This window comes from Silurus meridionalis, chromosome 5 (genome assembly GCF_014805685.1).
Source record: "Silurus meridionalis isolate SWU-2019-XX chromosome 5, ASM1480568v1, whole genome shotgun sequence".
Lineage (NCBI taxonomy): Eukaryota > Metazoa > Chordata > Actinopteri > Siluriformes > Siluridae > Silurus > Silurus meridionalis.
The window spans coordinates 7,160,462-7,183,051 of NC_060888.1; the positions used below are offsets into that span (position 1 = coordinate 7,160,462).

Consider the following 22,590-nt stretch of genomic DNA (forward strand, 5'->3'; position numbering starts at 1 on the left):
CTAACATGACAGTAGTCATTTTTTAATGCTTAACTATTTATTCCTTAAATTTGGGTTGTTTTCTTTCTTACTGCTGCTTTGACTGAGCAATTTTTTTATTTTGTTTTTTAAGAGTAGCCTTTATTTGTCACATATACATTACAGCACAGTGAAATCCGTTCTTCGCATATCGCAGGTTGCTCGGAAGCTGGGGGTCAGCCATGATGCAGCGCCCTTGAAGCACAGTAAAGTTAAGTGCTCAAGGGCAGCTTGGCAATAACGGGGCTTGAACCTCTGACCTTCCGATCAGTAACCCAGAATACACAATCTACTAAAGGGTGTGAAATTTGTCCCTTTACTAAGCTAATGTCTTTAGCCTTGCAGCTAGTGTATGGTTTGATGAATCACCTCCAGCTAAACAATTCAAATATAGTAAATGGATGTAATTGGAAAGCACCAACAGATTTTGTCTAGTTTTGATTATCTAGAATTTATTTTCCTTGCTGAAGCTTTTTTAAGTACTCCATTCACTAAGCTGAAATCCTAGACTGTGGTCCACCAGTTGATGTCCCCTGGGCTTCAGAGGATAAAAATAAATGAAAGGCTGTGTGCATCTTAATCAACTGAATAAATAAGAAATAAAACCATCATGCTTCCAGACAAATGGACTGCATGATCCACTTGGTATGTGGCATGAATAAAAACAGTGAACTGGCCCAAGCCCATTTTGGATCAAGATGGTAATAGTAAAAACCTTTAAACAGTTGGTGCTTGATTGTTTGTACATACATTGAATTATACATACATTAAATGAAGCTTAGCTTTAAAGTGACAGTTCTACTTAGATTTAAATTGCAAATAGAGTTGAATGAGCATTTTTTTCTCAGGCAGGGGCCTGCATGCATTTTACCAGCATTCTCAAAAGAGTTTAACAGAGGGTTTTGGTCCTGACCATCGGTGTGAGCTCATCTCTGGAAAGCACAAATCTTTTAGAGCTCTTTGACCCATCTCTATAAAATCTCATGCCCTTTTAAGCACATTCTCAGGAAAAAGTAACTCAGGGTCCTATAAACATTTATCCTAAGCGGTCATAAAAGAGCAATCATAATGCCAAGTGATGATGACAGTATTAAAAAAAAAAGTATTTTCTAAATGAGAAAAAAAACACTCGTCCCATGACATGTTCTCTACTAAAATATAAATATATGCAATATAAATACATTTCTGTAAAGGATAATGAACTAGATGACCAAATACTTTAATCTGGAACTCTTAATCTACAAGCAAACAATACCTTAACTATGATATACATAGTGGTACTACTATATATAAAACCACACAGTTGTATTTGTAACATAAAACGTAATACGTATACATAATACGTAACGTTACTTTAACAGAAACAAGTGCAAGATATTATCACAATCAGAAGTGGTCATTTAAAAAAATTAAACACCCTACAGACCACAAAATTCAACGAAATGGAAATGAAAAAAAAAAAGAAAAAAAATCTTTTAATGTTTTTATTGTTTCTGTTTTGGCCCGGTACCAAATGATTCACGGCCCGGTTGTTGGGGACACCTGGTGTATGAGAATGACAGCTGACTTTTGTGACACAGCAGCATTAGTAGTAGTAGTAGTAGATATTTATGGAGCTAGACTGTATAAGTCTGATTGATGGAGTTTATAAAAATTATATACAGTGATGTATAGGTCATACTGTGTTTACCTTTCGCATCTGTGAGAGGAGGCCCTCAAACTCACGTAGATCCAGAGTGGGCCCGTTATATGTAGCACTGCTATTGGCTGCCCGGCCCAGCCAATAGATTGTGATTAGTACCTAAAAAGAGGACAAAACCAATGATCTATCAAATAACCATCTACTAGCTGAGATGGTAATATCCATTAAGATTTGTTTTCCTTTGGAATATATCATATATATATATATATATATATATATATATATATATATATATATATATATATATATATATATATACACACACACACACACACACACAGACAGACAGTATTTTAATGGGAGGTTTTTCTATAGAAGGCTGCTGTATCGTAACAGTATCTGGTATATGCCTTTCCTTTGTTCAACAATCCCCAAACACAGAATGTTCTAATGAACACATGTTTGACAAGGAACTTAAATAGAACAGTTTACCAGTGTTTAGAGAGCATAGAAAATCAGATACCCATTACATACATAGAAAGAATATCAGCTGTGAATGCTTGTCTAAAGATTGATAAAGTGACAGGCAAGACAAACAACATTTGTTTTCATTTTTCACAAATTTTAGCCCGACAAAAGAGTATTTTATCCATGGTAAAGTGGAATGTAGTTGGTGCTGTTCAAGCACTCAACACAAATACATATACACAAAAACAGCCAGCACACAGACCACAAAAAGATCACCCAGTGGTGCTGGAACAATGCCAGCAATCAGTTACTATAACACACAATATTGTATGTCCAGAGTGTGTTTGTTGGCCTTCTGTTCAAACAAGACAACGGCTGCCTTACGGTGGCATCATAAATATTCAAGATAGTGGGTTGTATTCTAAAAGAGGGGGAAAAAAAACCCTAAGCATTTATTAGTTACGATTTCAGCTAAGAAAACAATTCCTAAATCATTATCCAAAAGACCATTTGCAATAAAACTTGTACACACCATTTATCATGATTCCAAAGAATTTTTAGCTGTGCAAAAAGTCCCACAGAGCCTATTGATTTATGTGTAAATCAGCATCCTTGGCTGAAGGCCACTTGAAAGCCCTGGTCACCTGACAGGACATGCCATAAATAAACGTCTGTAGTTCTTGGAGTACTCTCAGGATGTGGCCTTTTAGCTATTCTCAAAGAAAAACAACCACTTAGAAACAGCACTGATAAAATCTGCTTTAAACTACTGTCTCATTCATCAGAACCAAATGACTGACGGATGTTTATGGTATAATATAATGCACCATTAATGCTCATTTAAACCACGGTACCTTTACATACTGATCTCATCTCAACATCTAATACTTATTTCTAACTAATTTCTAACTATGTTAGTAAAACAGCAAAAGGTGTGTGTGTGGTGTGGCGGGGGGGGGGGTTTACAGAGATATTCATCTACTCCTTCAGAGATGAGTCCTGTTTACAAAACATGGCAAGCAGGAATGCATGAGAGTGTGTGATAGTGCGAGTGTTTGTATGCATGCATGTGCAATGCTGAACAGGCAGAAATAACCATGCAACACACCAGTTCTGTACAGTTTACTGAAACTGAGTGAAGAGACTAGTTATTTTTAAGCCTTTAGCACCAAAACCCATTACAAAACATTCATTCAACGTCAATATGTAAGACATTAAATACACCACTGTGCTACAGCTAAATAACATTAAACATAAACATTAAATTAACGATATAAGGTAATGTAATGCATTAATCCATTAATTCTTAAAACATGGCAAACATCTGCATATTTCTTTTATTATAACTTAATGTTTTTGCATCCATTAAGAATGTTTATTCCTGTTATTTACATTGCAACGTCTATAGAGTCATTCCCTCATATGTTTTTCTACAACAAAACAAAAACACAACTTGTCATGTTAGCAATAAACAGCGGTACGTTCCTCCCTGAAGGCTCTCATTCCAGTAATAAACATAGATCTTTACCTCTAACTGCTATAAAGCACCAACTGACAATAAAATTAAATTACCTCAAGTATCTTCAACGTTCCCATATCATATATAACACAATGATATGCAGAGCATCTATCATACAAGTCACAGTGTATGTACTACAATAGTGCTAACATATTAGAATAATTGCATTAATATAAATGAACATCCATTAACTGAAGCATTCAACAGTGCCTGCAGTGAAAGACAAAAAAATGACAAAATGCATGCCATAGCACACCTGAATTCTTGAGTCAGAGGGTTCGAGATAAATAAATAGTATAAATAATTGGACTATACTGTAATATTTAGCTTTCCTATAGAGCAGAACATGCACAAGAACATTTATTAAGGTGCATGTAATAATTTATTAAGGTTCTCAGTAACCTGGCAAACTGAATGGATTTATTTTTGTTTATTTTTCTGTTAACTAAACCTAGATATAGATAAGGCATGTTATTTGTCATCCATTAATGAATTCGAATTTACAATAGTCAGCAAAAAGTGCAGCAATAGGAAAAACCCAGTCAGTTATGTTTATAAGAAAATACAGTATACCACTATGAGGTGGTAACAGGTGGTATCACCCCATCCCATAATGGATTGCTGTCTTATAACTACGACCACATATCAGTAATTCTGCATAGGAGAGCTACCCACAGTTGTGAGCACTCAGTTAATCTGGTTATTGAAGTACACCGAGCATTCATGTGTTTGGGGTCAGAACTGAATTAATTAAAGTAGATTTACAGAAAGAGGTTTGGTGATTTATGAGTTTGGTTTACAGTTGAACAAAAGAACATTAATTTCTATGAAACATTATCAACTCTGAAAATTGCGTGTGAAGATGGATATGGCAAAAATGTTAATATACTTACATTTTTCAGTCTCTTGTTGCAGTCTGAGCCTCTGTGAGGAAAAAAAGAGAAAGAGTATTAATATATTGACTATGTAAAAACACAAGTACAAACTTAAACTGAATTTTACATCCCTTTCTCTGCTTTAATGACAGTGTGTGCTTGAGCTTGCCATATATTTGTGTAAAACCATATAATCACTTTTTTTTTATCAAATTCATTGTTGCCTGAACATGTGCTTTAATAGAAATGGAAATAAATGATGGAATATGCTGTATGAGGAAAATCTGAACTTTTTTGCAAAACAGTTACCATCAGCATCAGTTCAGTATCACACATTTAAACTTACGTTACAAGCTTACATTTGCCTACATTTTAACAGTCACCGAAATAGTGCAAAATGGTTAAAAAAAAATAAACATGTCCTTTCTTTGCTTTAAATATTTAATAATTCAAAAAATATAATTAATAATAAATTAAGGAAAGTATGTTTATGTTACAGTTTCTATCCAATCATATTTCAGCTATCACGTTGTCAGGGCGAAACAAATTGCCCTTGAGGCTTTCAAAATCAACAATGTGGGTGAGCGTAGCTTAGAATACATGACAATTAAACTGTTGCTTAAATCAATCAGATTTCAAGTTGGCAACACAAGTGCCATCTAGCAGGTGTACAATAAAGGAAGCATTTTCACGTCTTTTGATTGTCAGAATTCGCAAATGGCCTCTGTAGCTAAAATATTTTTGTGTAGCTTTTATAGCATTTTTTTTTATTCCACAATGGCTGATTTGGCCAGAGATATATTTACAAAGCCATTTTAAAGACAGACATTTAAAAAAAAAAAGCAAGACATTGTGATGTAATGTTGATCAAAACAATAAAGAAAAACAGTTGTTAAGCTTTTCAATTATTATTAATACATTTGCCTTTAGAATTTGCACAAAAAACACAGTTCCTGTGAACAGAGAACTGAAAAGTTACTACAGAAATTGCACAATTAAGCTTTTTAAAGATCTATTTATACTTTTCTGATTATTTTCCTGTAGAATCTGCAAAAAACACAATTTGGCTTAATTTAAGCCAAAGGAAATCTAAAGGAAACCCTAATGCACAGGGTTTCTGTGTTTGGAGGACTGTTATTTCATTAGGCTAATATTGATGATTCTGCTAGAGGTGATGTATGCAGACAGCGCAGCTGTGGCTACAGTGCAAAGAGACTTGTTGAATTGTGTTAATCAAGTTTCTTGCTTTAGTAATCGTGTTCAGTTTCAATGTATTCGAGACCTGTCTGTGATGCAGTATAATTGATGGTTTCCATAGTTGTGGTGTCATAATGATGGTATTGAGAGGTGGATTAATACAGGCAGGACACCACTGAAGACCTATGTGTAAAATGCACAGCATAAATGAGAGAAAACATTGCAACTTTAATTTTGCAACATTGAAGCCAAATGGCCCTCAAGATTTATGCCCCTTCTGAATAAACCTAATTTATACTGATTATTATCTCAAAGCAATGCTCTGTACTACTTTTCATTGTTCTAATCACAAATATGTTATGATTGTCTGCATCAATTAAACATATATTCAGTGATATTTATCGGCACAATCTAGCTGATATATTTAATTATACTACTGAGGAACTGGAATAATGGAGTGAATTTTCACTGCTTTTTCTTTTTTAATACATGGAAAAAAAAAAAAATAAAATAAAAAATAAAATCTTAACCCAAAGCCCGGGTAAATGGGGAGGGTTGCGTTAGGAAGGGCATCCAGCGTAAAACGTGCCAAATCAAATATGCGGATCACAAAGGAGAATTTCATACCGGATCGGTCGAGGCCCGGGTTAACAACGACCGCCACAGGTATCGTTAGCCGACAGGGTACCGTGGAAATTGGGCTACTGTTGGTCAAGGAGGAGAAGGAGAGGAGGAAGACGCCTACAGAGACGGCAGGAAAAGGAGCAGTGTAGGAGAGTAGAGGTTCGGGTTGGTACTTTAAATGTTGGTACTATGACGGGTAAAGGGAGAGATAGCTGATATGATGGAGAGGAGAAAGGTAGATATGCTGTGTGTTCAGGAGACCAAGTGGAAAGGGAGTAAGGCCAGGAACATTGGAGGTGGATTTAAACTGTTTTATCATGGTGTGGATGGGAAGAGAAATGGTGTAGGGGTGATTCTGAAGGAAGAGTACAGTAAGAGTGTAGTGGAGGTGAAGAGAGTTTCTGATAGGGTGATGATCGTGAAGGTGGAAGTTGAAGGATGATGATAAATGTCATCAGTGCCTATGCTCCACAAGTTGGCTGTGAGATGGAGGAAAAGGAAAGATTCTGGAGTGAATTAGATGAAGTGGTAGATGGTGTACCTAGGAAAGAACGATTGGTGATTGGGGCAGACTTTAATGGGCATGTAGGTGAAGGGAACAGAGGTGATGAGGAGGTGATGGGTAGGTATGGTTTTAAGGAGAGGAATGTGGAAGGGCAGATGGTGGTAGATTTTGCTAAAAGGATGGAAATGGCAGTGGTGAACACGTATTTTAAGAAGAAGGAGGATCATAGGGTGACGTATAGGAGTGGAGGAAGGTGCACACAGGTGGACTATGTGCTATGCAGGAGATGCAACCTGAAGGAGATTGGAGACTGTAAGGTGTTGGCGGGGACAGTGTAGCTAGACAGCATCGGATGGTGGTCTGTAGGATGGTTTTGGAGGCGAAGAAGAAGAGGAGGAATGTAAGGATTGAAAGAAGAATAAGATGGTGGAAACTGAAGGAGGAAGAGTGTAGTGTGAGGTTCAGGGAAGAGGTCAGACAGGGGCTCGGTGGTGGTGAAGAGGTGCCGGATGATTGGGGAACTACTGCAGGAGTGATGAGGGAGGCAGCTAGAAAAGTACTTGGTGTGACATCTGGAAATAGAAAGCAAGACAAGGAGACGTGGTGGTGGAATGAGGAAGTGCAGGAGAGCATTAGGGGAAAGAGGTTGGCAAAACAGAAGTGGGATCGACAGAGTGATGAGAAAAGTAGGCAGGAGTACAAGGAGATGCGGCAGCAGGTAAAAAGGGATGTGGCAAAAGCCAAGGAAAAGGCATATGAGGAGCTGTATAAGAGGTTGGACACTAAGGAAGGAGAAAAGGAGTTATACCGATTGGCCAGGCAGAGGGACCGAGCTGGGAAGGATGTACTGCAAGTTAGAGCAATAAAGGATGGAGAGGAAATGTGTTGACTAGTGAGGAGAGTGTGTTGAGAAGGTGGAGGGAGTATTTTGAGCAGCTGATGAATGAGGAAAATCACAGAGAGAGAAGGTTGGAGGATGTGGAGTTGGTGAAGCAGGATGTAGATAGGATTAGTAAGGAGGAAGTGAGAGCAGCGATTAAGAGGATGAAGAATGGAAAGTCGGTTGGACCAGATGACATACCGGTAGAGGCGTGGAGATGTTTAGGAGAGATGACAGTGGAGTTTTTAACCAGATTGTTTAACAGGATTCTGGAAGGGGAGAGGATGCCTGAGGAATGGAGAAGGAGTGTGCTGGTACCAATCTTTAAGCATAAGGGAGATGTGCAGACCTGCAGTAACTACAGGGGAATTAAGTTGATCAGTCACACCATGAAGTTATGGGAAAGAATAGTGGAAGCCAGGCTGAGAGAAGAGGTGACCATCTGTGAGCAACAGTATGGTTTCATGCCGAGGAAGAGCACCACAGATGCCTTATTTGCTTTGAGGATGTTGATGGAGAAGTATAGATAAGGACAGAAGGAATTGCATTGTGTATTTGTGGATTTAGAGAAAGCTTACGACAGAGTGCCAAGAGAGGAGTTGTGGTATTGTATGAGGAAGTCAGGTGTGTCAGAGAAGTATGTAAGGGTGGTGCAGGACATGTATGAGGACAGTGTGACGGCAGTGAATTGTGCAGTAGGTACGACAGACTGGTTCAGAGTGAAGGTTGGACTGCATCAAGGATCGGCCCTGAGCCCTTTCCTGTTTGAAGTGGTGATGGACAGGTTGACAGACAAGGTCAGACAGGAGTCTCCTTGGACTAAGATGTTTGCAGATGATATTGTGATTTGTGGTGAGAGTAGAGAGCAGGTTGAGAAGAGCCTGGAGAGGTGGAGATATGCGCTGGAGAGAAGGGGAATGAAAGTCGGTAGGAGTAAGACAGAGTACATGTGTGTGAATGAGAGGGAGGGCAGTGGAGTGATGCGGTTGCAGGGAGAAGAGGTGGAGGAGTTCAGGTACCTGGGGACAACAGTGCAAAGTAATGGAGAGTTTGTTAGAGAAGTAAAGAAAAGAGTGCAGGCAGGGTGGAGTGGGTGGAGAAGAGTGACAGGAGTGATTTGTGATAGTAGGGTATCTGCAAGAATGAAAGGGAAAGTTTATAGGACTGTGGTGAGACCTGCGATGTTGTATGGATTAGAGACAGTGGCATTGAGTAAAAGGCAGGAGGCAGAGCTGGAGGTAGCAGAGCTGAAGATGTTAAGGTTTTCGTTGGGAGTGACGAGGATGGACAAGATTAGAAATGAGTTTATCAGAGGGCCAGCACATGTAGGATGTTTTGGTGACAAGGTGAGGGAGGCGAGATTGAGATGGTTTGGACATGTGCAGAGAAGGGACATGAATTATATTGGTAGAAGAATTCTGAAGATGGAGCCACCAGGTAGGAGGAAAAGAGGAAGGCCAAGGAGGAGGTTTATGGATGTGGTGAGGGAAGACATGCAGGTAGTTGGTGTGAAAGAGGCAGATGTAGAGGACAGGGTGGTATGGAGACGGATGATCCGCTGTGGCGACCCCTAATGGGAGCAGCCGAAAGAAGAAGAAGAAGATGGAAAAATAAAATCTTATTGTATTTTTCCCATAAAAGTTATGACATAAAAACCCCAAAAGCATAACAGAAATTAATTCAAGCTATGTTTGAATCAAGACAAATTCAAATGTCACCCTTAGAACAAAGAGCCAAACAGGAGATGTTTGAAAAGGATATGGTCAAACAATGTCTGTGCAGAAATTCAGGATACACAGCTACTTAGGAAATATCTGAGAACCAATTAATAAAATCCTTGGGGTAAACAAGAATGACTCGTCTTTTAGATTTTCAGGTTCCTAATTCATTTACAATAAAAAGAAGTAGCACCCAGAGGAGACCAGGAGAAAGGAGCAAATGAGTAACAGAATTAAATGTAAAAGTCAACAGTAAATGTGGAGTCTTTTCTTAGTACTGTCCCAAAACTGGAAAAATCTGACACTTGTGACTACTAAAAAAAATTACTATTATTACTTTTAATAATTATTACTATCAACTACCAAAAAAACCCAATAGCCACTATATACCTGCTCAGTCAGGCATATCATAAGCCATACTCATACTGGAGTGAGTATTTTTTTTTTAAACTGATGGAAGCTATAGAATTTGGAACTAATCAATCAATTAATCAAACAATCAATCCAAAGCATTCGGTAAGGAGCACTGCTATGTCCGGAAAATGCCCTAATGAAAGAAGTCACAGGTGAATGAACAGACAGGTTGAACTGAAAAGAAATCTATGGTGACTCTAATAACCACTCTTCCTAATAACAGTGAGCTGAAAAGCATCTCACAGAACTAAAGTTACATGTGCTGCACTAGCACACAATGTCACTTTAACTCACTACATTTACTCAAACACAGGTCATATACACGCTAAACTATGCATTTTCAATTCCTGCACCTTATCCAGTTACATTTATGGCACTTAGCAGATGCCGTTATCTAGGGCAACCAACAATGGTCTCATTTACTAAGCTGAGAAGATAAGGGTTAACAGCCATGGTCAACGGCTTAAGATTTTAACTCACAACCTTGCAAATAGAAGTCCAAAATCTTAACCATTGATTCACTATTTAGTTGGTTCGCAAACTCAAAACACTGATATATTATCCTGTGAGAAAAAACACAGACCTGGCATCCCTGACGTTTTTTTCTTTCATCTGCACATGTATGACCTCCTTGTGCTGCTGAAGTAGTAGAAGCATTTTATATCCTAAAGCACAAGAGCAATGTCCCCTCGAACAAATTCCATAGCGTATTAGATCACCAGTTTTGATAACACAGATAACTATTCTATCTATCTATCTATCTATCTATCTATCTATCTATCTATCTATCTATCTATCTATCTATCTATCTATCTATCTATCTATCTATCTATCTATCTATCTATCTATCTATCTATCTATCTATCTATCTATCTATCTATCTAATCTATCACCTGAAAAAAACCTTTTCTCTGTTTCCATCATCATGCTGCCAGGCTGCATAGTTTCACTCTGTGCTCACTTTACTCAGAGCACTAACAAGCATTTCAGTGGAAAGACTGATGCTGAGGAAAAGATATAAGACACAAGGCAATAGGGATGAAAACGACAAGTGCATGCCAGAACAGGTAAAAACTTTATAAAGGATTCTTGGTTAAAGAAAGAAGAACTTCATAAAAAACGGTATGGCATGTCAGCGGATTCCATCATTGACACCAGAATTTTGTTTTTCTTTCAAGACTTTGCAATGACGTAGAGGAAAAAAATACATAATACGAATAGGGCTTCAGGGCTGTTTCTCTCATCCTGCAACCTGTGCTGCAATAACAGCACAGACTGCCATCTGAATGAAGAGACATTGCTAATATAGAAATTCATGACAAGAAAAAGTTATTGTATTGTATGATCAATGTCTCAGTGGCTGTACCTAGGTCTGCATGTACCTAGCTAGCTAACTAGCATAAGCACATGGCATTGAGTGCACTTTATGCTACACGAAGAAAATATAATAGAAAATATGAATGTTGATTAACTGACTACAAAATGTCTTAAGCAAACAATATACAGTATCTTACAAAAGTAAGTACACCCCTCACATTTCAGCAACCATTCTATTATATCTTCTCAAGGGACAATACTATAGAAATGAAACTTGGATATATTTTAGAGTAGTCATAGCTTGTATATCAGTATATACTTACTGTCCTTTGGAAATAACTCAACATACAGATATTATTGTCAAAATAGCTGAAAACAAAATTGAGTAAACCCTAAGTCACCATGTCAAAACTGTGTCCAAAGTGTCAATATTTTGTATGAGCCCATTGTTATCCAGCACTTTTAGGAAGAGGCTTCCTTCTGGAATGACTTGCAGTGTGTGACATATGGTCTGAGCATTGCAGCCTTCTGCACTTGACGCACAGCATGAGGACTCAAGTATGATAGATCTTTGCGAGGCCTGTTCTGAGGGGAACCCCTCTTGAAAAACATCTGTGTGACCCTGGCCACTGCACTGTAACTCAGTTTCAGGATGTTACCGATCTTCTTATAGCCTAGGCCATTTTTGTTTAGAGCAACAATTCTAATTCTGAAATCCTCAGAGAGTCTTTGCCATGAGGTGCCATGTTGAACATCCAGTGGTCAGTATGAAAGAATTGTACTCAAAGGAACAAATGTTAACTGCTATAACACAAGATACACAAATTTGTATAGTTCTGTCAAGCAGACAAAAACATGAACATGATGAATAGGACATGTGGCTTTGCATGGGTAAATGACGTACAGTTGTTATCACTTAGGGTGTACTCATTTTTTTGCCAGCTATTTAGACAATAATGGCTGTATGAGGAGTTATTTTCAGAGGACAGTAAACCTGCACAATGACTTAAACATATCCAATAATAATAACAAAATAAAATACAAAATCTTTATTTTATATAGCATCTTTAATAGTATCTCAAGGTGCTTCCCAAGCATAGATGGTAAAAATAAATATAAAAAAAATAAAATAAATAAACTTCACAAAATACATCATAAAATAAAAGATTACATAAAAGCTGAAAATGTGTTTTTAAATCTGCTCTTAAAACTCACTAAGACTCGGCCTGTCAAATCTCAGTGGGGAGAGAATTCCACAACTTTGCATGTGAGGAAAAAAAAAACAATCACCCATAAAACGTAAACGGGTAGGAGGAACAACCAAAAGAACGTAATCAGAGGAACAGAGATCACGCCTTGGAGTGTAAACAGTTAAAATCTGTGTCAAATAATGAAGTGCTATACATTTTTAAGGCCTTTAAGGTCAGCATTACAATTTTTAAATCAATCCGGAATCTGACAGGGAGCAAAAGCAATGACTCTAAAACTGGAAAATATGCTCAGTCTTGGTCAGAATCCTAGCAGCTGAATTTTGGACAACCTGTGATTTGTTTAATGTAGATTTCGAAACCCCAACAAGCAAAGCATTACAGTAATTGATGCATATAGTGTTGAGATATCTTTTATAGTTTATGACATAGTTTATGTTAGCTGTTAATTACCAAGCTAGGAAAATAATGTTAGATGAGTACATTATGTGTAAATGTGCTCTTGGTTTTGGCAAAAAAAGAAATTTTAAGCAAAATCAAATTTGTGGAGGAATTTCACTAGTGTTTTAAACCTATATTCTTTTCTGCCCTCTATTTCATCCTCTTGTAAAGCTTAAAATTTTCCTAGTGGAATATTCCTACATACTTGATGGCTAAGAGACCTTCATCATGCTTGTTGAGCGCTTGTTATTCATTTTCAGTGAGAACCAGATGTGACTGCCTGTGTGCACTATGTCCTTGCGTTCTCTTAAACAATTGTGCTAAAGTGCGAGAAGCATTCTTGTGTTTCAACACACAACATGCACACAAACGCACATATTCAGAAGTGTGGAGAAACGAATAAAGCCCTGAAACTCTATCTTTTCACCTTGGCCTTTTTAGAGTGAACAAACCAGTCCCGTAAGGAGCAAAATCTTCCCTTCTTTCCTTGTTCAAACTGTATTTCCATGAAACTCATAGCATACGCCCCTTCATGACTTACTGCATGTCTGTCACAGGACAATGCATTGTCACTATGACAACTATAATCATGACTATAATCACTCTCTGAACTTTATAAGCACCAACGACTGAAATTATGATTTTTATAACTACATAATGCTAAAAACCTATTAACTCTGTCGCATAGAATTACACATCATCTTTTGAGAGAATAAAAAAAAAAAACTGAACAATTAATAAAAAAAATGCATATTCTCTCTATTTTCTCTCTCTTCTCCCTCTCTATTCCTACGGTACCCAAGCAGACCCAGACATGCACATGCAGGCATACACACACTGTACCCTTCACTTAAAAACAAGTAAATACATTTTAAAATAAACAAAAGAAAGGAAAGAAAGAGAGAAGGAAAGAAAATCTTTCTTTACCTATACCTTTTCAACACACAAATACACATACATATTTAATCAATATTTTTTTATGTTTTTTTTTTTTTTACCAGGGCATTTGACACTATACTGCACTACCTATTTTGGAGTGCACTCTTTTTTACACACAGACACACACATGGATACAGATGGTGTAGAAATATAAAGGAAATGAAGGAAGCGGAAATCAGAGCACACACACTGAGGATGTAGCGGATGCGTTAATGTCAGTCTGTAAGGTGACATTTATTGAGAGAAAAAAGTCTTAGTGGATAAAAGGGCATATAAACAAAACAAATAAGATGACCAAATGTAGGTGCCTTCAACAATGACCACATCATTCAGGAAGGTGAAGTAGTTATTAATTTGTCACAAAACAACACTTGGTAGAATAGTGGTAAAATTCCCTTTACCTAAAACCTCAATCAGCTAAATACTGTGGCTAACAAACACCACAGTTAGCAAAACCTACAGACAATAAGTACTGCATCTAACAAACACCACAACTAACAAGTACTGCAGCTAACAAACACAACTACTAACAAGTACTGCAGCTAACAAACACAACTACTAACAAGTACTGTAGCTAACAAACACAACTAACAAGTACTGCAGCTAACAAACACAACTACTAACAAGTACTGTAGCTAACAAACACAACAACTAACAAGTACTGCAGCTAACAAACACAACTACTAACAAGTACTGTAGCTAACAAACACAACTAACAAGTACTGTAGCTAACAAACACAACTAACAGGTACTGCAGCTAACAAACACAACAACTAACAGGTACTGCAGCTAACAAACACGACAACTAACAAGTACTGCAGTTAACAAACACGACAACTAACAAGTACAGCAGCTAACAAACACAACAACTAACAAGTACTGCAGCTAACAAACACAACAACAAGTACTGCAGCTAACACACAACAACTAACAAGTACTGCATCTAACAAACACCACAACTAACGAGGACTGCAGCTAACAAACACACAACTAACAAGTACTGCAGTTGACAAACACAACAACAAGTACTGCAACTAACAAACACAACTAACAAGTACTGCAGCTAACAAACACAACAACTAACAAGTACTGCAGTTAACAAACACAACAACTAACAAGTACTGCAGCTAACACACACAACAACTAACAAGTACTGCAACTAACAAACACAACAACTAACAAGTACTGCAGCTAACAAACACAACAACTAACAAGTACTGCAGCTAACAAACACAACTAACAGGTACTGCAGCTAACAAACACGACAACTAACAGGTACTGCAGCTAACAAACACGACAACTAACAAGTACTGCAGCTAACAAACACAACAACTGACATGTACTGCAGCTAACAAACACAACAACTGACATGTACTGCAGCTAACACACAACAACTAACAAGTACTGCAGCTAACAAACACAACAACTAACAAGTACTGCAGCTAACAAACACAACAAGTGACATGTACTGCAGCTAACAAACACCACAACTAACAAGTACTGTAGCTAACAAACACAACAACTAACAAGTACTGCAGCTAACAAACACAACAAGTGACATGTACTGCAGCTAACACACACAACAACTAACAAGTACTGTAGCTAACAAACACAACAACTAACAAGTACTGCAGCTAACAAACACAACAACTAACAAGTACTGCAGTTAACAAACACCACAACTAACAATTACTGCAGCTAACAAACACAACTAACAACTACTGCAGCTAACAAACTAACAAGTACTGCAGCTAACAAACACGACAACTAACAAGTACTGCAGTTAAAACACAACAACTAACAAATACAGCTAACAAGCTAACAAGTACTGCAACTAACAAACACAACAACTGACATGTACTGCAGCTAACAAACACAACAACTGACAAGTACTGCAGTTAACAAACACAACAACTAACAAGTACTGCAGCTAACAAACACAACTAACAAGTACTGCAGCTAACAAACACAACTAACAAGTACTGCAGCTAACAAACACAACAACTAACAAGTACTGCAGCTAACAAACTAACAAGTACTGCAGCTAACAAACTAACAAGTACTGCAGCTAACAAACACGACAAATAACAAGTACTGCAGCTAACAAACTAACAAGTACTGCAACTAACAAACACAACAACTAACAAGTACTGCAGCTAACAAACACAACTAACAACTACTGCAGCTAACAAACTAACAAGTACTGCAGCTAACAAACACGACAACTAACAAGTACTGCAGTTAACAAACACAACAACTAACAAGTACTGCAGCTAACAAACACGACAACTAACAAGTACTGCAGTTAACAAACACAACAACTAACAAGTACTGCAGCTAACAAACACAACTAACATCTACTGCAGCTAACAAACATGACAACTAACAAGTACTGCAGTTAACAAACACAACAACTAACAAGTACTGCAGCTAACAAACTAACAAGTACTGCAGCTAACAAACACGACAAATAACAAGTACTGCAGCTAACAAACACAACAACTAACAAGTACTGCAGCTAACAAACACAACTAACAACTACTGCAGCTAAACACGACAACTAACAAGTACTGCAGTTAACAAACACAACAACTAACAAGTACTGCAGCTAACAAACACGACAACTAACAAGTACTGCAGTTAACAAACACAACAACTAACAAGTACTGCAGCTAACAAACACAACTAACATCTACTGCAGCTAACAAACATGACAACTAACAAGTACTGCAGTTAACAAACACAACAACTAACAAGTACTGCAGCTAACAAACTAACAAGTACTGCAGCTAACAAACACGACAAATAACAAGTACTGCAGCTAACAAACTAACAAGTAGTGCAGCTAACAAATACAACAACTAACAAATACAGCTAACAAACTAACAAGTACTGCGGTTAACAAACACAACAACTAACAAATACTGCAGCTAACAAACACGACAACTAACAAGTACTGCAGTTAACAAACACAACAACTAACAAGTACTGCAGCTAACAAACACAACTAACAAGTACTGCAGCTAACAAACACGACAACTAACAAGTACTGCAGTTAACAAACACAACAACTAACAAGTACTGCAGTTGACAAACACAACAACTAACAAATACAGCTAACAAACTAACAAGTACTGCAGCTAACAAACTAACAAGTACTGTAGCTAACAAACACAACAACTAACATGTACTGCAGCTAACAAACTAACAAGTAGTGCAGCTAACAAATACAACAACTAACAAGTACTGCAGCTAACAAACACATCAAACATCCAAATCCAAAGATAATCTATACAGTCTTCAACTGTGGAAACAGTTTGAAAAATAACCTAATATGGTATCTAAATACTTTTGCCAATATAGTGTACATGCAAGAATAAAATTGCAAAATCAGGGTGAAGCTTATATTTTCTGAAGCACAACCCTTACCTAATTCACAAATTTCTAATGTTTATACTGCATTTACAAATTTTTATATATGTGTACAGTTTTCATGCTACATGCAATTTTGTGCTGTTGTAGGATATGACAGGGTTCATTCTAAACTCTAAATTGAATTTACCTATACAGCACCAGATAGCTAAATAACATGACATAGAAGTCTGTAAAAGCATAAAAGCATAAAAATGTGTCAATCACTATTGGCAAATGTTATTAAAAAAAGTTGAACACTTACACTCTGAAACGATGTAATTGCTAAGGTGTTACGATGTGGATTAAGCCAAATCTGTAGAAACTTGGAGAGTGTATTTAATAGATAATCAAAGATTACTTGTAAGAGAGAAAAAGAAAAACTATATAATTAATGAAGCTGGTAGATATTAAGGATGTTTATGTAACCTATTTTGGGGATGAGTCTCCAGTGTCAGAGTCAGAAATAAAGCAGTGGCTTTAATACACTGTATGGACACTGGATTGAGACAATTGACTTTTTCTTCTTCCCTGAATTGCTATCACAAAGGCACAAATGTATATAGAATGTCTTTGAGCTAGGAGACCTAAACCTGTTCCAGTATGACAATGCCCCTGTGCACAAAGCCAGCTCCATGAAGATATCCTTTACTTGAGATGGCGTGAAAGATCTTGAGTGGCCTGCTATAGAGCTCCGACCTCAACCCTTTCGAACACTAACTGTAACCTCAGGAATTCTTACCTACATTAGTACCTGAATTTGTGTTTGTAGCACAGATCACCACAAGCACACTGCAAAAACGAAGAGTGGAATTTATTTTGACAGCAAATGGGTACTAAATGTGGAATGGGATGTTCGAATCGAAGCACACGGATTCCACGAACTCCATTTAGCCGAAACTTGTGAGTTAATTAGGAAGAATCTCTTAATAGGTGTAATAATCGATGTGGTAACCAACCTGGAACTAACATGTTACAACAATAAATCCAACTATAAATGTATAAACATAGAATCAAGTTGGCTCCTGTAATAAGTGAAAAAATTTAATATTGACTACATTTTAGACACAGTTTCAATATAAAAGGAAAAAATGCTGTTATTGGAAAATGTTATTGGAAAATTTCAAGCCTCATACCAACATGTTGAAGATTATTTTCCTATAACAGCACTCACCACTTTGTTTTACTCCCCACACTGAAACCACAACAATACAGCCCCTAATGCTGCAACCTTCTGCTACATGGTACATTTAGTTTTTTTCCATGTTTACAGGTCCTACAGTAGCTCTGTTCAACACTGTGTCATTATTATAATATTTGTTTAATGGATTCTTTTTTTCGAAACAGATTTCAGGTAAGAGAATACCTGGCATACCTGATAGAAAGCATTTGGTTTAATAAAGTAGTTGCATTAGATTTTTTTTACCAAATACTGTCTTTAACTCTTTAAATATCTCAGTAAGTCCATGATAAATAAAGACTCATGAGTCAGAGACCACCTGAGCAGGTGGACAAACATGGCAAAGTGGGCTTACCGGGTGCTGCGTGTGTCCTGAAGATCTCCAGGGTCAAACAGCTGAGAGCCTTTCAATCCCAACTCCTCGCAGCCTTTCAGAAAGAGTGCCAAGTTGTCCTACACACACAAACACACCCACACACGCAGAGACAACGTGTGGATCAAATACAAGCCAGGCTCAAAAAGTAAATGTTGAGACACTCATATGCAGGCTCTCACTTTCAGAAAATGAGATGTGAAGATTGAGAAACGAAGCAACGTGACTGCATACCACCACCTCTCTCTCTCTCTCTCTCTCTCTCTCTCTCTCACTTTCTCTCACTTTCTCTCTCACTTTCTCTCTCCTCCCAGTTGTTTAGATGCTGAGCTCATGCACCTCCTTTTGCCCTCCTCCTCTTTTTTTAGGCAATTCTATCTAGACTATTACTTAACATGCCTCTCAGGTGCTCTTAATGTGCCTTTCGCTTACTCTCGCTCTCACTCTCTCTAGTTCTCACTCACTCACTCACACACTCACACTCACACACACACACACACACACACACACACACACACACACACACACACACACACACACACCAGGTGCCTTTTGTTCCAGTGCGCAACCTGAGCCTTGTTTCCTCCACTACTTTCTTTTGCTCCTCTCTGGTTCCCAGCTCCTCTGAAAAGCCCTGGACTCTTCTTTTCTCTTCCTCCCGCACCCCCGCACTCCTTCTCTCCACAATCTGGAAGGGTGGCACAATTTCCTTTCCCTTTGCGATTGTTATCACACCGTTGTGGAATGACAGGAGGGTGTTTGTCAGAAAAGAGAGAGAGAGAGAGAGAGAGAGAGAGAGAGAGAGAGAGAGAGAGAGAGAGAGAGAGAGAGAGAGAGAGAGAGAGCGAGAGAGACACACATTCACCCCACTGGACAGGACCCAGGCCTTCTTCCTGTTCATTTGTGAGAGTAGTGTTACAGTTTCCCAAGAGAAGGAACCCCACCCAGCATGACCTCCTGCGGCCCAAATGCCAATCAGCCACGAGACAACTAAGGCCATTAACACCTGAAAATAAAAGTGCAACAGATCAGCAGAAGGCAACTGTGTATTTTCATAGTCTTGTTCAAAAACTGATCGAATAAGAGCAAATGTTCAGGAGGATCCCCTCACTGCTAACTTCACATTCACACGCCTTATTCATGAAAACAACGGAGAATTCTCAAATTCTAACCTTCTGGAAACAGATTGGATTCAGCTTTCTAATTATAGCTTTATATTTACACATTTTATCAAAAGTTGGTAGTAAAACCTGCGCAAATTGTTGTTCATCCAAACAGCCGAAGAGCAAGTATTATATTTGCATAAACCGTTTTGGGGTTTTTTTGTCATTAGAAAACTACATTATAGTTACCTAAAAATTCCCCCAAATTTCTAAAAATCCTTTAAATTATTGTACATCACTGTGATAAATCTGATTTTCAGTAGTGCACAGTAACAAAGTAAATTTAATTTGTTACTATACATAAGTAGCTTTTTCGCATATCTGTACTTTACTCAAGTATTTCCATTTGGGGAGACTTTCACTTTGACCACTACATTTTGAAGTCAAATATATAATGTTTTTTCTCAACTACATTTTGCAAGATCAGTCATTCCTTTTTATTAGAGAAAATTAATACATAACTGGTCAAGCACACAGCAAGCCACCAATCAGTGTAGAGGGCACCATTTTGAAATTGTTTTGATTGGCACTTGGTGGTATTTACTTACTGTAGCTTACAGTTCAGCATCATTTCAATAACAAGCATAACATTTTGAGAGTAATTATTTAATAGATATTAATCAGTGTTTAACTAATTAACCTCATTCAAAAAATAGATTGGAGTCTTTTCAAATAATCTAAGTTAATTAACTAAGCAGTTTACTTTTACTTTGGTAACATTTTACCTAGTGTACTTTAACTCAAATACATGGTTTGCATACTTCATCCACTATTTTTAATATTAGATACATTTCTATAATGATTTTTAATGCATGTCAACTCATGCGAAATTTGCAGTTACTCTAAGATCTGAACTTGCCATTGAGATCAAATTGAGCACAAAAAAACCCCCCTCATTTTGATATCTTTTTCTTCCTTTATTTTTGCATGTGAGGAATTTAATGCAGTTATCCGTGGTAAGTCGCAACAGCTACAAGTTTACCAGACTACACATGCAAATTCTTCTCTTGCCATTTTTATCCAAAGATCACAGCGAGTGGATGATTCTTTTACAATACTAATCAAAAGGCTAAGTGATTCGGAGAAATTATCTCGGGCAGATGTTAAGTGCTTATTTTACTAAATAGTGAACTCCAGCTATCAGAATTAAAACGGTCAAAACAGACACAACTGTCAAACTGCCTCATAGAAAATCTCTCTCTTTTTTGCATAAAGCTCTAATGTTCTCGATCTGTTAGCGGGACGAGATTAACCTGAAAATCTACTGAACATCTAATGGATTTTCGGATTCTTTAGTCAAAAGAAGAAAGGTGATGTATTACTTGCGCACACGCAAAACTACCTTCTGCTAATGTCTCTCTTACTTAATAATAAGCATTTGATCCATTGACACTTGATATAATATATTTACAGTGATTTGGTCTCCTAGGAAAAGTTGCTGAAAGTGAAAATATGTCTCTGCTAGTAAGTACTGGGTAAGTACAGAGATCATCTCTAAATCTTCTTCATTTGTCCACTTGTTTACAAACAGGCCCAAAAATACAGCTCAGAGAGGATTATGGGTAATCCTGTCACAGCACCACACCACTATTAAGTTTTCAAAACATGAGATTTATTTATTTTTTCTCCAATAGAGAGAAGTGAGAAACTGAGAGAAGTGAGAAACTGATCTTAGAGATCTCAGGTCTCAGTGTGTAATGAGATAATGTGGTGTTATGGTAGTGTGTACTGTATGTATTGTAGTGTGTGTGTGTATGTGTGTAATTATCCACGCCTGTAAAAAGCCCAAGGAGGGGCAGCAGTGCTGATTAGTAAACAGGGGAAAGATAAGATGGCTGGACCAGAAGGGAGGATAAAGCCATGGAGCCAAACCAAACTTCCTGCAAAACACTTTTACTGCAGCCAACAATCTTCAACATTCAGCCTGTTATTTGCAGTTCTCCCTCCTTCATCTGCACTCTCTATTTCTCTCGTGCTCTTTTATTCTTTCTGAACTGTTGCCTGTCCCTCAACCTCTACTTGTCCTTTCCAGTGCACTTTGCTCTTTGCTCTTCAGTGCACTTCGCTCTCATTCACCTCACTCCTGTGAGTGAGGTAAAATGAAAAGCACATACCCCCACTCCCCCTTTCTTTTAACGCTCACTTGTGCTCATTCATTCAAAAGCAAAACCAAAGAACAGTCCAGAGCAGAGATGTCTGGGATTTCACCCCCACCCATGACAGTAATTTGAGTGCTTACTTAAAAGGAATTGGAGGAGTTAGATAAAAGCAGACTAAAAGAAAAGCTGAGATAGATTCCCAATTGTCATCACCATCACCATTATGGAATAAGCCAAAAGTCTTAAATATAACATCCCTAACTTAGTTCCAGGGTGTACAGTGTAGAAAGAGCATAACCAAAGACTTAAACGTGAGTAATTTCATCCAAATATACTGATCAAAAGATGGAGTGCTTAATAGCAGACAATGTCATACAAAATGCAAAAGTACAAAAAAGTTTAGAAAGTTTAAGTTTTAAAAAAGATTTTATGCGTTTTGAGAAAATTAACTGAACTGATGTCACCGTACCCTATATATACTATATGGACAAAGTATTGGGACACCTGACCTTTCCTGACATATGTGGTTCTGCTCCAAACTGTTACTACAAAGCTGGTGGCACACAATTGTATAGGATTTCTTTGTATGCGGTATAATA

General features: G+C 37.6%; 1 protein-coding gene across 3 annotated transcripts in view; it reads right to left on the bottom strand.

Annotated features, from left to right (window-relative positions):
• limch1b (LIM and calponin homology domains 1b) overlaps positions 1–4,565 on the bottom strand; it is a 39,786-nt gene extending 35,221 nt beyond the window's left edge. For all 3 annotated transcript variants that reach the window (XM_046849171.1, XM_046849169.1, XM_046849170.1), the window contains exons 1-2: positions 4,541–4,565; positions 1,709–1,819 (exon numbers count right to left, since the gene is read on the bottom strand). In XM_046849171.1, coding sequence (XP_046705127.1) covers positions 1,709–1,717 — 9 coding nt within the window. In that variant the 5' untranslated portion in view covers positions 1,718–1,819; positions 4,541–4,565. The remainder of the gene's footprint in view (positions 1–1,708; positions 1,820–4,540) is intronic.
• Positions 4,566–22,590: the final 18,025 nt, after the last annotated feature.